The sequence below is a fragment of the Elgaria multicarinata genome, chromosome 10, assembly GCF_023053635.1.
Source record: "Elgaria multicarinata webbii isolate HBS135686 ecotype San Diego chromosome 10, rElgMul1.1.pri, whole genome shotgun sequence".
Taxonomy (NCBI): Eukaryota; Metazoa; Chordata; class Lepidosauria; order Squamata; family Anguidae; genus Elgaria; species Elgaria multicarinata.
The window spans coordinates 6000205-6016271 of record NC_086180.1 but is presented as its reverse complement, the minus strand read 5'-3'; the positions used below and the strand labels follow the sequence as shown (position 1 = coordinate 6016271).

The window sequence follows — 16067 nt, the reverse complement described above, 5'->3', positions numbered from 1 at the left end:
CACATCTATACGACCACGGGATTGCTCCTCATTATTTTTTAACCCGGTTTTTCGCAGATTGAATTCTGCTCGCAGAGCATCACACTGCAACACTGTTAATGCGCACCTGCATACAATTGCGGGTGGGCAGGCTGGTCTACCTCCATGATCTTTTCCTACTCCTTTTTATTTCTATTGAATCTCTCTTCGAGAAAAGGGGGATACGGGAAGTCATGCACGGGCATACTGGTATAACTCCATGTTCACATACGGAGATCAGATCGGTGGTTAGGAAGAGAAAATTGTGATGTCAACGTTCCACCCATGGTTTTGGGGAAGGCGGAAAATCGGCAAGCTAATCACTTTATCCTGCTCGGAAAGCTCCGCCCACACTTCAAAATCCGATTTTATTCCCCCAACAACACATTACTATTATGCGGTTTAAACTCGAAGGTACAGCAAAAGCCGCGGTAAATCACATCTCCGAATAAATGGATGGCTGCGTCAAGTGTTCAAGAATGCAAAAATGCGCAGTTAAGGCAGTGTAAAAATGCCGTATAGACAAGCCCCAGGATGCAAGAGCAGCTAAACAAACTATCGCCGTAAACTGTTCTGCCCACGATTCAATTCACATTCACCAGCCACCCTAAGAGTAGCTTGGGCATGTCCAGGTGGACCTTCTCCCCCATCAAATGGAGACCGCTATCACGAACGGCTTTTGAAAGTCAGGCTTCTGTGTGATATGGGGGAACTGCAGTTAAGAAGAAGAAAAGTCAAAAGCCGTTCTGGACATGCAAAATTAGTTGTGAAGTCTTCTGGATTGCGCCTGATCTTGTGTTTGCAATGTCTAATCATTAGATCAATATGTACACAACTTGCTATTATTCTGTTATTTGCAAAGCTGAAGCGTGACGGCACTGAATAACTATTCCGTTGACTCGAGGACAAAGTATCTGAGACAGACTATTGTAAATTGGAATCAAACTTTTGTGAGTGGGGGGCGTCAGGAGAGGCATCAAAGGAAGAGAGTTCTAGCCAAAGCTGCACCATGACGGCTCCAGCTTTACCCACGTTGCAGGGCAACATGACTGGACTATACAACTTGAATGATGGTGTTTTCCCAAAGTGGGCAGGGCTATACCTCCAACAGCAGTAAGTCAAGAAGTAAGTCATGGAATCCGTGACCTAGGGAGGTTGTGGGCTCTCCCACACTAGAGGCCTTCAAGAGGCAGCTGGACAACCCTCTGTCAGGGATGCTTTAGGGGGGATTCCTGCATTGAGCAGGGGGTTGGACTCGATGGCCTTGTAGGCCCCTTCCAACTCTGCTATTCTATGATTCTATGGTAAGTCAACAAGCCAGAAGTCAAAGGCTCAGTTCAGGCAACACATTAGTCAACACAGTATGAAAACTCCACTCAATGATTGAATTTTTAGGGGGTACTGCCCACACAACATGTTCTAACTCCACCGTTGTGTGGCTATGGGCAACCGTGGAGGTGAGTAGAAGTCAATGCAATGTTTGATTGACAGTTCATCCACCCTCTCCTCCACCAGTCCTCCCAATGGTGTCGCATCAGCAAAAAAACTACAGTCCCTGTGGCTCTCCTAGAGCGGCACTTGCTCCTTTCGCCGCTCTTGCCAGGGAACTCTGTAGCCAGTGGGAAAAGTCAACGCAATGCAAGACTCCACAGAAGCCTCCACTCAACACAACCCTTGTGCAGAAACTCTCCTCTGCATAGCATGGATATTCAGCATGGAGTGTTTTAAAAAAAAAATCCTCCACCGTGGGGTGGAGTTTTCCCACCAGACAACACATTTCTCAACGGTGCTATAACAACTCCACCATGGAGTTCTAAAACTACCGTTGAGAAATGTGACGTCTGAACTGAGCCAAAGAGACATCATCAGCCGCCTGGGTGAAGAAGCCCCAGGCTGTCAGGAATTCTCAACAGCTTTGGGAGCCATTTCTGGGGCAGGGATATTTCCCTGAAGCCCACCCTGGCTCAGAGATGGAGCAGCAAAGCACAGGGTGGAACAAAAGAGAACTGTTCTAAGGCTTGCAGACACCTTTGCCTCCCTCCCACACTTCTTGCATCAGCATCTGTCACTGGGAGCAACCAGAGACATAATCAGCAATGTGGGTTCAGAAGCCCTGCCAGCAAGGGACTTAACTGCGGAACGGCTTATTTTAGCGCATTTTTAAAATATTGTAAACAGCCTTCAGGATTTTTGTTAGTAGGCGGGGTATAATTTTTTAAAAGTTTCTATGGTACCCAAGCTTGGCCCGGATGACTGGTGCGCACAGCACCGGCAAAGTTTTAGCTATTGTGGGATAGTCTCAGCTCCAACTCTGTGTGGCCCACCGTTCTTCAGACCTGCCCACAACCACCCTGCTCTTGCCGCTCACGGGTAGCAGGGAGGGGGCCTATCCTTTTAGACAAGGAGTACTTTCAGATGGAGGGTTCCTAGCACTACCCTATTTCTTCGATTCTAAGATGCACTTTTTTCCCCATATAAACATCTCTAAAAATGGGGTGTGTCTTAGAATCGCCGGTGTGTGTTTTTTTTCTGTTGGTGGTACTGAAATTAGCGTGCGTCTTACAATCGAAGAAATACGTTACTCATGAGAAGGCATGAGAAGGCAAGACTTTTTTTTTCCTTAACAAATTTTCTGCAGTAAAAAAGAAAAGATTGAATTTTAACTTTTGTGAACCGCCCAGAGAGCTTCGGTTATTGGGCGGTATAAAAATGTAATAAATAAAAAAATAAAAAAAATAAGAAAAGAAAGAAGCAGCAGTCAGAAAACATGGAAGAGTTACAAGTGGAAGATGATGTCTGGACCCTCCATAAAATTTTGTGAATGAGGCAGGTTGATGGTGCTACAGAAGTCCTGCCTGAAAACATCTAAGTGCTCAACAAATGCACTAAGGAACATATGCAACCAGTGGCCCATGTATGCCCAACCTGATGCAGACGATATTTGAACCTCTCCAAAACCTGTTTATTTCATGTATTCATTCATTTCATCTGCAACTGGGGTACAGAAATAAGATCCAGAAAACAACACTATTATTCAGTCAGAAACAGCTTGAAACAGACACACCAGAACTTGAAGAAAGGGGCTGTTTGATCTCTCCAGCCTAACTGAAAAGTTTGGCCACTCAATAGGATAAACTGCCGCACAGTGTGAAGGAGTGTAGAGTCCCTGGCATGTCTCTTCCTGTTTACACAGAAACGGCATCCTGTGGGAAGCACCGCACAAAAGAATGCGCTTGTCGGGACTGACAGCCAAGCAGCACACGGACTGCAACATCGGTGGCCAGGGGGAACGGGCCACACAGGAGTTGGGATCTCAGGATCATAGAATCATAGAATAGTAGAGTTGGAAGGGGCCTAAAAGGCCATCAAGTCCAACCCCCTGCTCAGTGCAGGAATCCACCCTAAAGCATCCCTGACAGATGGTTGTCCAGCTGCCTCTTGACGCCTCTAGGGTGGGAGAGCCCACAACCTCCCTAGGTAACTGATTCCATTGTCGTACTGCTCTAACAGGAAGTTTTTCCTGATGTCCAGTCAGAATCTGACTTCCTGTAACTTGAGGCCATTATTCCGTGTCCTGCACTCTGGGAGGATCAAGAAGAGGTCCTGGCCCTCCTCTGTGTGACAAGTTTTTGAAGAATGCTATCATGTCTCCCCTCAATCTTCTCTTCTCCAGGCTAAACATGCCCAGTTCTTTCAATCTCTCTTCATAGGGCTTTGTTTCCAGACCCCTGATCATCCTGGTTGCCCTCCTCTGAACACGCTCCAGCTTGTCTGCGTCCTTCTTGAAGTATGGTGTCCAGAACTGGACGCAATACTCTAGATGAGGCCTAACCAGGGCCGAATAGAGAGGAACCAGTACCTCACACGATTTGGAAACTATACTTCTATTAATGCAGCTCAAAATACCATTGGCCTTTCTTGCAGCCATATCACACTGTTGGCTCATATTCAGCTCGTGATCTACAACAATTCCAAGATCCTTCTTGTCTGTAGTATTGCTGAGCTAAGTATCCCCCATCTTGTAACTGTGCATTTGGTTTCTATTTCCTAGATGTAGAACTTGGCATGAAAACGAGTTCTTAGCAGATTTGTGGGTACTTCACCTGCAAAGTTAAGACTGTGCATTATTTGAGGGAGGGGGGCACACAACAAGAGGAAAAAAATGTGCCAAGATACATGACAGCAAAATACATGGCAGAGAATCACCTCCCCAGCCCCCTCCCACATAGGGTGCTTTTGAATGGAGGGTTCTTAACGCTAAGAATCAAAAGGTATCATGTGGCCATTCCGTCTATTTCCCCCTTAACAGATTTTCTGTGGAAAGAAAAAAAGATGGAAGCAGTGGTGGGAAATTAAGGGAAGGTTACTTGTGGAAGGTGACATCTGGACCGCCTGTAACATTCGGGGAGTGAGGCAGCGTAATTGCATACTAGATGCCTCATCTGGAAAAAGCACAATCTGCTACCTTACATTCCCATATCACTGTAGCCCTCAGGGACACTTGTATGAGACACAAGGCTGGGAATTGTCAATATTTGATTTTTTTCTTCATTTCCAAACAAATCTGAAGATGGTTTAATGTCTCGGGGGATGCTACTTAGAGCAGAATGGGCCTTATATTCAGACCACAATATAGTACCAAAACTGTGGTAAGGCAGTCTGAGAGAGACATACTTTAAGTGCATAAGGAACAAGTCCAATGTAGGTTCTCACAGTGGCAACGCACTTGTATGAACGGTTTAGTAGCAAAGGGACTGAAAACCACCCTGCCAACATCATAATGCCCTTATACAAATCTATGGTGCAACCACACTTGGAATTCCATGTACATTTCTGGTTGCCTAACTTCAAAAAGGAGATTGTGAAGCTAGAAACAGTGCAGGAAAGTGATCAGGAGACTGGAGCAACCAACCTACAAGAACAGGTTCTAACATTTAAGGCTTTTTTAAAAAAAAATGGTTAGGACCTCATCGGAAGCTGGACTAAATAAGCTTTTCAGCTGATCCAGCATGGCCCTTCTTATGTTCACCTTTTCCAACACCTCAAGCAAGTGAGCCAAGTCACTATGTCAGATTTGGAATATTATCCAGATCTGTCTTTCCAAAGAATCTTTGCTGCATAGGTTGGACAGATCCTCACAGAAGATGTGTTTGGAGCTATTAAAAGAACCAGTCTGAAAGAACGACTTCACACACCCCTATATGAGTCATCCCCCCAAATGGTGTCATTTTCACAGGCATCCCCGTGAAACATAGCACAACCTGCCAGCTAACTTTATCTCACAAAGACTTGAAATGGATATGAGAAGTTCTTTCAAACTGGTGCAGGTGTGGGAAAGGAGACCCAATCAAGCCTGACATCATGGGAATAAGCTGAATAGGTAAGGAAAGGGTCACCAGGAAATGATGGTAAAAGATGACTTAGAAGAGGACAAACATTCTCTTAGGCACCAAGTATTTCTGTTGCCCTTGATGGCAATCATTTAACTATCCTTCCTCCTCAAATGATCATTAAAGAGGAAATATATATAAACATTAAAGAGGAAATATTTATTTTATTTTATTTATTTATTTATTTATTTATTACATTTCTATACTGCCCAATAGCCGGAGCTCTCTGGGCGGTTCATATATATATATATATATATATATATATATACACACACACACACACACACACACACACACACACACAAGTGTTTATTTCATGGGAGCTGTATATTTCACAGGTTTACTGCAAATTTAATTTTAGGAACATTGAACACTTTGACAGACAGCCAAGGCTTTAAGTAGTATACATTCCAGCTCCAAAGCACCATGAGTGAAGCCCACTCGTTTTGAAGTACTTGGGGGATACAGAAAAAATTATCTTGGGATAGTTCTCAGCAGAGGAAGGTCTCCCCCACAACCCGTCCCCACCCCAATGTCTACACACTGTGTAAAACGTGTATCTGTTAAGCTCAGAAAGTACATGTTATGCCGTGAAACAACGGCTTCTCTTCTCCCTCTTGCTCAATTTGAATTGAAAAGAACCGTTAAGTTAAACAAAGACTGGGGGTAGGAATTGGAATGGAATGCCAAAGAGAGCTCGTAGGAAAATGTGAACAGATGACATTTTAAGGGGAGGTGCTACAATTGTGGACACTTACAGACATTTCTCAAGAATCAAATTCCAAAAGTAGCTCTGAAACAGCAGTTCAGTTCCCAAGGTCATTCATTCCTGCAAGCTAATAAACTCCATTAGAAACCACTTGTTTTATTTTTAAAATCAAAATCAAGTAGTGCTTAAGACACCAGAACCCACAACAAATTCTAGGACCCAAAATCCTGTTTTCTTTCTTTCTTTTTTTTACAATTACTACCCAGGAATGTTTGAAAACAGGGTTTTTCGACACAACCAGCTGTAACACACAGCCCTGCACCAAATTCCTCCTTCCAGTCATCTTCTCCTCGCACCCTCAACTAACTTGTGACTAATTTAATTTGCCACTGCACAAGGAAGAGGAATTTAACCTTCACACAGCCGGCCATGTAAATACATTGCAAATAGAAAGGCCCCTATTCTCTGTGCCTGCCTTGGAGGACTTAAAGAGGCATGCGCACGCACACACACACGCACGCACCACACACCCTTTAAGAATTAGCATCTCATTCTCATTTTTGTGCATTTGCTAAGGAAAGGGAGGAAAACTCGATACAAACACAAGATGGAACACACCGGTGAAACACCTTGAAGGAAAATATTTTTTGCATGTTCCTAGGATCTAAAGATGCACGGTAATTGGGATTTATTGGTTCGGTTTTAGTCTCTCTAAATGGCTTGAATGCATTGTCTTAACTGTACAGGGCTTCAACCACCTTTCTGCAAGTGTATTAAATACCCCAGTTGTCTTGTGTATTTCAGTTCATAACGTTGCCTCCATACCAACTGCTCAATAGTAAACCCCGTGATGAAGGAGAAAAAGCTGCCACTGCCTACGTCCATCCTCACTGCATCCTATTCATACCAATATATCCTACCCTGAAGCCCACCTTCTCTACAATCTTTTCCCTAAAGCAAACAGTTCATACAGGCCCTGCCCAAAACTGGCCCACCCAACATAAACCACCTCATTAAAGCCTCTATCTGCTCAACGAAATTCTCCCAAATTTCATCTCCCCTATGCGCGTCATCAGAAGGATGGGAAATAACTCCAGTTCTGAGGTGCCAGGATTAAATTTCTAGACATTCAGAAGACTCTGCATTCTGTGAGTCAATACCAGCCTCTGAACCACTTGTCAAAGGCCTTTAGTCCCACAACTCTTGGCTACAGAACTGCATGCTGTCTACCCACAATTCAGTCTTAGACTCTGTTCTCTTCTCAGCCTCGGCTCTGGCACTGCCCTCATCTGCTAGACCAACACAGAAAAGAGCCGGGGGAACTGCAGAGCATCTACAAAACACCCCTTACCCAACAGAGACATCCCAACACCCGCACTTCATCCGACTAGCTGCCTTCAATAATTCCTGTACCTTCACACCCCATCTCACTCCCACCCGATCACACATCCTTTTTTCTCCAGCCTCCTTATTAAACCCAACTATTCATGTCCAGAGAGGATGTGCCTTAGGAAGACTTGGGGACATAAGAACATAAGAAGAGCCCTGCTGGATCAGACCAAGGGTCCATCTAGTCCAGCACTGTGTTCACACAGTGGCCAACCAGCCATTACCAGGGATGAACAAGCAGGACATGGTGCAACAGCACCCTCCCACCCATGTTCCCCAGCAACTGGTGCACACAGGCTTCCTGCCTCGAATACTGGAGGTAGCACACAACCATCAGGGCTAGTAGCCCTTGATAGCCTTCTCCTCCAGGAATTTATCCAACCCCCTTTTAAAGCCATCCAAATTGGTTAAACTTTGGTTAAACATCCAAATTGAATAAACTTTGTGAGAGGAGGACAGGCTACAGGAAATTGGATCTACAATCCTAAACTGTTTGCCTGGAAGAAGTGCAACTATAACCAAGGGAATCTGCTTCCACAAAGCATGCTTAGGCGAGGAAGTACTGAGTTTTTCAGTCTAAGGTATTCTTCTTTGGAATTAATACATCTTTTGGTTTCTAAAAGGAGATGCCGCGAAGACAGCTTGAATCCCTCAGAAAGAGCAGAATGCAAAATCAATCAATCATGTTTTCAGACTTGCACCCACACCTTTCACACTCTCAGACTCCCCGGTGGTCCCTACTCTACACCTTTTTCCTGGGGTCCCTAAGCTTCTGCTCCAAACCCTTCACGGACCCTCACTCCCTGCACAGCGTACCTCCAGCCCTGCCCTGTATATTCTGCATGGAGGGAACCCCTAAATCCTACCCTGCCATGTCACCCACAACCCCTTCGGGATCAACACATGCCCTGCCCCTATCTCCTAAGCGTCATTCCCCTCCACCCATGCGCCACTGCCCACCTTGACTGCTGAGTCCTCAGTCCAGAGCTTCTGCCCAAGCCCCCTCCCCTGCCCTTAGCCTCAAGCCCTGTCCCCACACCCTGCACCAGGCCAGCCTCCCTCCACCCATGTCACCCTCTCCCTGCCACCCATCTTACCCTATCACCCTCAGCTCCTCCATGCGACCCCCACCCCTGGTTAACAGCCTCACACATTCCACACCAGGGCAACCCCCCCTGCACCCTAAAACCTCACCTCGCAACCCATTACTCCCCCAAACCTCCCTCCTTTCCTCATCAAATCCCCCCTCGTCAAATCCTACCTCCTCAACTGCTCATCTACAACTATTACCCAGAGGACCTTTTCTTCTGCCGCTCCCAGTTTGTGGAATGGCCTGCTGGGAGAGATTCGTCAACTTAACAGTCTTCCAGAATTTAAGAAAGCCATAAAGACTGATCTCTTCCAGCAGGCCTACCCAGCGGAATTTTAAGATGCCTTTTTTTAATGGTGTGCTGCTTTTAATGATGCACTGGTTTTAAACGTTTGAATTAGTTGTATGTATTTTATGGTGTTTGTATTTGTGTTGTACCCCACCTCGATCCAGAGGGAGAGGCGGGTAACAAATAAAAAAATATATTATTATTATTATTATATTATTATTATTATAATCCTCCAAGAAGCCCCACCCAGTGCTCCACTAAACCCAGGCCTTATTAACAACCACCCCACAACACATGCACTCTGCATACCTGTATAAGGGCACTCCCCCCCCCATATGCCCCCTCCCCCATATCCCCCTCCCTCAATCTCCCCCACAGGGGTCCCCCCCCTCTCCAATTACCCCCATGCTTTCCCCATAAGCCCCTCTTCCCCAATCACCCCCCATTTTCAGGTCTTCCCCCCCTCTATCTCCCCTCCATCATCTCCACAGGGGTCCCCCCCTCCCCAATCTCTCCCCCACAGGGGTCCCCCCCTCTCCAATTCCCCCCATGCTTTCGCCATAAGGCCCCCTTCCCCAATTGCCCCCATTTTCCATTCAGGTCTTTCCCCCCCTCAATCTCCCCCCATCTTCTCCACAGGGGTTCCCCCCTCCCCAATCTCTCCCCCTCAGGGGTTCCCCTCCCCAGTCTCTCCCCCACAGGGGTCCCCCTCTCTCCAATTCCCCCCATGCTTTCCCCATAAGCCCCCCTTCCCCAATCGCCCCCCATTTTCAGGTCTTCCCCCCTCTATCTCCCCTCCATCATCTCCACAGGGGTCCCCCCTCCCCAATCTCTCCCCCACAGGGGTCCCCCCTCTCCAATTCCCCCCATGCTTTCGCCATAAGGCCCCCTTCCCCAATTGCCCCCATTTTCCATTCAGGTCTTTCCCCCCTCAATCTCCCCCATCTTCTCCACAGGGGTTCCCCCTCCCCAATCTCTCCCCCTCAGGGGTTCCCCTCCCCAGTCTCTCCCCCACAGGGGTCCCCCCCCTCTCCAATTCCCCCCATGCTTTCCCCATAAGCCCCCCTTCCCCAATCGCCCCCCATTTTCAGGTCTTCCCCCCCTCTATCTCCCCTCCATCTTCTCCACAGGGGTCCCCCCTCCCCAATCTCTCCCCCACAGGGGTCCCCCCTCTCCAATTCTCCCCATGCTTTCCCCATAAGCCCCCCCCTTCCCCAATTTGCCCCCATTTTCCATTCAGGTCTTTCCCCCCCCTCAATCTCCCCCCCATCTTCTCCACAGGGGTCCCCCCTCCCCAATCTCTCCCTCACACGCCCCCCATAGCCGCCCCCCCATAGCCGCCCCCCACTCCTCCTCCGTCACCCCCCCCTCACCTGACGCTGAGCTGGGCCCCGCCTCGGCCCTTGGAGCGCCCCCTTCGGGCCGGGGGCAGAAGCAGGGGGTTGCGCGAGGGGAGCAGCGCCATTGTCTGACAGCCCAGCGCCGGCCAGCCGACGGGGAGGGGGACGGGCAGGCCGAGGGGGGGAGGTTGGGCCGTACCAACCGCCCCGCAGCTGGAGGAGGCGGCAAGGGGGGACGGCAGAGGCACGGGCGGCTGCCCTGCGCCGTCGCTGTCGCCAGGCCGCGAGGCTGCAGCTCCGCCTTCTCCGCGGCGCCTCCGCCCGGCCTTCTCTTTCTCTCCCACCCCCACCCCCGGGCAGCCGCAATGGTACAGTCCGACAGGACCAGCTGTTCCAAGGGAGAGGGGGGGAGGGACACCGGAGCCGCCCCGTGGCAACCGCTGCTGAGCAACGCGCGCCCCGCCCCCTAGCAACCGCCCCCCTTAGTGATTCCCTGGTGGACGCGGAAGGAGGCCTCCCTTAGCAACGCCTGGGCGGAATGGTCACTTGGCCAGGCCTCCCCCCCCCTTCAGATCATCCTTGCCCAACCTGGCGCCCTCCACCTTGTGTTGGGATTGCATCTCCTATCATTCCCAAGGTGGGAATGATAGGCGATGCAATCCCAACACAAGGTGGAGGGCGCCAGGTTGGGCAAGGCTGCGCTAGATCCTCCTGCAAGTCCCAAAATGATTGAGGCAAGGAGGAATTCTGAGCTTTCTTCCCAGTCAAACTTGCATAGGGTTGTATGAGAAGGCACAGGGAGACGGGGGAGCTATAGGAGGCCCCCTTCCTCAGTAAAATAGTCCCTGGAGTAAGTGCTCTGCCCTCTTTTAAATCTGGTCACTCTAGTATAGCTCCTGCAGCTTTAACTGTTGTGATGAAGAGGAAATTTCACCAGGTTCTCCATATATACAAATAACACCTGCTGAAATTCCCTTTTCAATACAACTGTTAAAGATACAGGAGCCCTGTCCTCCTTTTCATAGGGTCACCCTAATGCTTGCTTAAATGAACAAGCTGTTATAAGGACATGGGACCATCGTATTGTTAAATTTAGAACCTCTGATTATTATGGGCTGGAGGTAAACTATATCCCCTTAGGCTGTTCTTTCTAGTTCTTTTCAGTTTCTGCCCAGTCTTATTGGAACAATGAGCAGCATGTTTATTACCTTTTACAAAAAACGAGAAGGTGTTTTAATTTTTATAGAAAGTGTTCCCATACAAGAACAGCAAGCTTCTTTATGCTTCCTTTTGCAAAGTAAACTTCCTTTGTACGGGCTATCCCGTTGCTCAAGGAAGGAGAAGTGTAAAACCAACCGCAGCACAACTGAAATGTTTATATCTCCCTTGAAGCTGGCTGGGGCAGTGAACCCTTATGGAAGACCCTCCATTTTGACCTCAGGCCCAATGTCTGACCTACTAACCGCAGAAAGACACAAGTGTCCCTTCTGCCCAATGATTCAAAGATGCTGAAACAGTGAGCCATTCTGCCAATCAACTCACAAAGGCCTTTGCCCTGGCATGGTCCCAGGAGGCCACACAAAGGCCTCCATTTTGTCCAACAGAAATCTTTAGACATCCTAGTGACACCTAAATTCAGACACACACACACACATCAAAAAAATCCTTTTTCTGTTATTTGTAATTGCAATGTTTCCCAGTAGTTTTATGCTGGGACATAGCAACTGTAACAATGTAGGTATCCTTGCTGGATTGCAATTGCCCTGCTTTTAAACTAGGTTTTTAAATAGCCCAATCATTGAGTTACTTCCAGGAAGAAGAAGAAAAATGCTTCCATGCAACCAAAAGAGCGGGGGGGGGGGGGAATTGGCCTGACTAAATTAAGCTTGCAAGGCATGCAGGGTACTCAGGGTTTTGTGTGGGGCCGGTCGCTTCTAGGAGCTTATTTTTCAAGGCTTCCGTTATTTCTTGCAATTGTGCGATTGTGTGTTTTTAATTTGATTTTAGCTGTTGTTAGAAATCGTGTGGCACAGAGTGGTAAGCGGCAGTTACTGCAGCCGAAACTCTCCCCATGGCCTGAGTTCGATCCCAGCGGAAGCAGAGTCATGTTGAAGAGACAAAAATAGGAAGAGAAGAAGAAAAAAGGAGCCCTACTTGCCCTGGGCCTGCAATAGCTAGTGGCCATTAGCTGAGAATTATGGGACTTTCATTTTCAGGCATACAGAGGGCTCCAAGTTGGGGGAGGCTGTTGGAATCTCAGGCTCATCTAAGTACTTTTTTCAAAGGGGCCGGTCCCAGATTTTATTTGTTTATTTTTTGCATTTTTATACCGCCCAATAGCCGAAGCTCTCTGGGTGGTTCACAAAAATTAAAACCATTCAAAGTATAAAACAACAGTATAAAAACATGATATAAAATACAACATAAAAGCACAACCAGAATAAAATCAGCAGCAGTGCAGAAATTCAAATTTAAAATAGTAAAGTTAAAATTAATTTATAGACTGTTAAAATGCTGGGAGAATAAAAAGGTCTTCACCTGGTGTCTGAAAGAATATAATGTAGGTGCCAGGCGAACCTCCTTAGGGAGCTCATTCCATAGCCGGGGTGCCACAGCAGAGAAGGCCCTCCTCTTGGTAGCCACCTGCCTCACTTCCTTTGGCAGGGGCTCGCGGAGAAGGACCCCTGAGGATGACCTTGGGGTCTGGGCAGGCACATATGGGAGGAAGCATTCCTTCAGATAGTCTGGCCCCAAGCCGTTTAGGGCTTTAAATGTTAATACCAGCACTTTGAATCGGGCCCGGACCTGGACTGGCAGCCAATGAAGCTGGAAGAGGAATGGCGTGATGAGGTCCCACACATGCAGCTTTTCAGACTTAACAAGATGCCTGCATATGTTTGTATCCCGTTACCTGAATGCAGATACACAACGACCCCTTTCAGATGACACGCTAAGCCATGGTGGTTAAGCATTTTGAGCTAAATATTATGGCTTATTGTGTCATGTGAGCTATGACTTAGCCTGTCGTGTGAACCATTCCTAACCATGGCGGCTACATAACCACAGTTTGAACACGCTCACTAACGATTTGCTGTAAAAGGGATAGCAACCTAACCATAGCTTAGTGTGTTGTCTGAACAGGCCCATTGTAAAGTCTTAGCAACTACTGCTTCCTTGCACACATCTGGGGTCAGGAAGTGGGGCTTCCAGGCAGGATGTGTTTGGCTTCTGGAGAAGCTCACACACTTTTAAGAAAGGCCCCAATAGCTATTAGGTCAGGGAAGGCTGATGGCTCTGATGTCAGTGGGGTGATGTATCCGTTCCGGATTTCACTCAGCACTCACACCTTGATAGCTCCTTTAGAGTTCTGACTGAATCCTGGAGCGGATTCCCTGCCCCACTGATATTGCAGGCACCATTAGGGCTGCCAAATCCCACCTCTCAGCTGGACTCAAAGAGGGGGGAACGGGCAGCGAGAGACAGGAGACGTGTTCAGTCCCCTGTCTCGCCTCCTCCTCTGCTGCCTCGTTCCTTTCCCCACTCACTTTTCCTCTTCTATGAATCTGCGGAGCTCTGCAGATAAAATTTCTAGCTTGCCTCGTCTATAATCCATCTCCTCGTATGTGCGCATATGCGCATTAATAACTGCACTATAAAAAAAATTCAGGAGATAAATCGCTGTTGCTGCTGCAGTGTGACGCTCTTTACCTACATTTGTATCGACGAAAATTCGGGTTTATATTCAATGAGGAGCAATCCCTTTGTAGTACAGAATCATAGAATCGTAGAATAGCAGACTTGGAAGGGGCCTACAAGGCCATCGGGTCCAACCCCCTGCTCAATGCAGGAATCCACCCTAAACCATCCCTGACAGATGGTGGTCCAGCTGCCTCTTGAAGGCCTCTAGTGTGGGAGAGCCCACAACCTCCCTCATAGAATCATAGAATCATAGAATAGCAGAGTTGGAAGGGGCCTACAAGGCCATCGAGTCCAACCCCCTGCTCAATGCAGGAATCCACCCTAAAGCATCCCTGACAGATGGTTGTCCAGCTGCCTCTTGAATGCCTCTAGTGTGGGAGAGCCCACAACCTCCCTAGGTAGCTGATTCCACTGTCGCACTGCTCTAACAGTCAGGAAGTTTTTCCTGATGTCCAGCCGGAATCTGGCTTCCTTTAACTTGAGCCCGTTATTCCATGTCCTGCACTCTGGGAGAATCGAGAAGAGATCCTGGCCCTCCTCTGTGTGACAACCTTTTAAGTATTTGAAGACTGCTATCATGTCTCCCCTCAATCTTCTCTTCTCCAGGCTAAACATGGCCAGTTCTTTCAGTCTCTCTTCATAGGGCTTTGTTTCTAGACCTCTGATCATCCTCGTTGCCCTCTTCTGAACACGCTCCAGCTTGTCTGCGTCCTTCTTGAATTGTGGAGCCCAGAACTGGACGCAATACTCTAGATGAGGCCTAACCAGGGCCGAATAGAGAGGAACCAGTACCTCACGTGATTTGGAAGCTATACTTCTATTAATGCAGCCCAAAATAGCATTTGCCTTTCTTGCAGCCATATCGCACTGTTGGCTCATATTCAGCTTGTGATCTACAACAATTCCAAGATCTTTCTCATTTGTAGTATTGCTGAGCCAAGTGTCCCCCATCTTGTAACTGTGCATTTGGTTTCTATTCCCTAAATGTAGAACTTGGCATTTATCCCTATTAAATTTCATTCTGTTGTTTTCAGCCCAGCACTCCAGCCTATCAAGATCACTTTGAAGTTTGTTTCTGTCTTCCAGGGTATTAGCTATCCCACCCAATTTGGTGTCATCTGCAAATTTGATCAGCGTTCCCTGCACCTCCTCGTCCAAATCATTAATAAAAATGTTGAAGAGCACTGGGCCCAGGACTGAGCCCTGCGGCACCCCACTCGTTGCCTCTCCCCAGTTTGAGAAGGTTCCATTGATAAGTACTCTTTGAGTCCGATTCTGTAGCCAACTGTGGATCCACCTAATAGTTGTTCCATCTAGCCCACTTTTAGCTAGTTTGTTAATCAGAATGTCATGTGGTACTTTGTCAAAAGCTTTGCTGAAGTCAAGATATATGACATCCACAGCATTCCCACAGTCCACAAGGGAGGTTATCCTATCAAAAAATGAGATCAAATTAGTCTGACAGGATTTGTTCCTGACAAATCCATGTTGGCTTCTAGTAATCACTGCCTTGATTTCAAGGTGTTTACAGATTGACTTCTTTATAATCTGCTCCAGAATTTTCCCAGGGATGGATGTCAGGCTGACTGGTCTGTAGTTCCCAGGTTCCTCCTTTTTGCCCTTTTTGAAGATAGGGACAACGTTAGCCCTCCTCCAGTCGTCCGGCACCTCAACCGTCTTCCATGATTTTGCAAAGATAATAGACAAAGGTTCTGAGAGTTCTTCCGCTAGCTCCTTCATTACTCTTGGATGCAGTTCATCGGGCCCTGGGGATTTGAACTCATTCAAGGAAATTAGGTGTTCTTTGACCATTTGTTTATCAATCTCAAACTGCAATCCTGCCCCCTCAACTTCTGCTTCACTTTTTCCAGGGGGGTCATAGATCCGCTTTTGGGAGAAGACCGAGGCAAAGTAGGAATTGAGCACTTCAGCCTTTTGTTTGTCGTCTGTTATCAATTTGCCATCCTCATTAAGCAGTTGAACCACCATTTCTTTCCTCTGTCTTTTACTACTCACGTATCTGAAGAAAGCCTTTTTATTGCTTTTAGCATCCCTCGCTAATCTCTGCTCATTCTGAGCTTTAGCCTTCCTGACGCCATTTCGGCACTTCTGCGCCACTTGTCTGTACTCTTCTTTTGTAGCC

General features: G+C 47.5%; 1 protein-coding gene across 2 annotated transcripts in view; it reads right to left on the bottom strand.

Annotated features, from left to right (window-relative positions):
- Nucleotides 1-10361, bottom strand: part of DNAAF9 (dynein axonemal assembly factor 9) — a 127674-nt gene extending 117313 nt beyond the window's left edge. For both annotated transcript variants that reach the window (XM_063135386.1, XM_063135387.1), the window contains exon 1: nucleotides 10259-10361. In XM_063135386.1, the coding sequence (XP_062991456.1) occupies nucleotides 10259-10350 (92 nt within the window). In that variant the 5' untranslated portion in view covers nucleotides 10351-10361. The remainder of the gene's footprint in view (nucleotides 1-10258) is intronic.
- Nucleotides 10362-16067: the final 5706 nt, after the last annotated feature.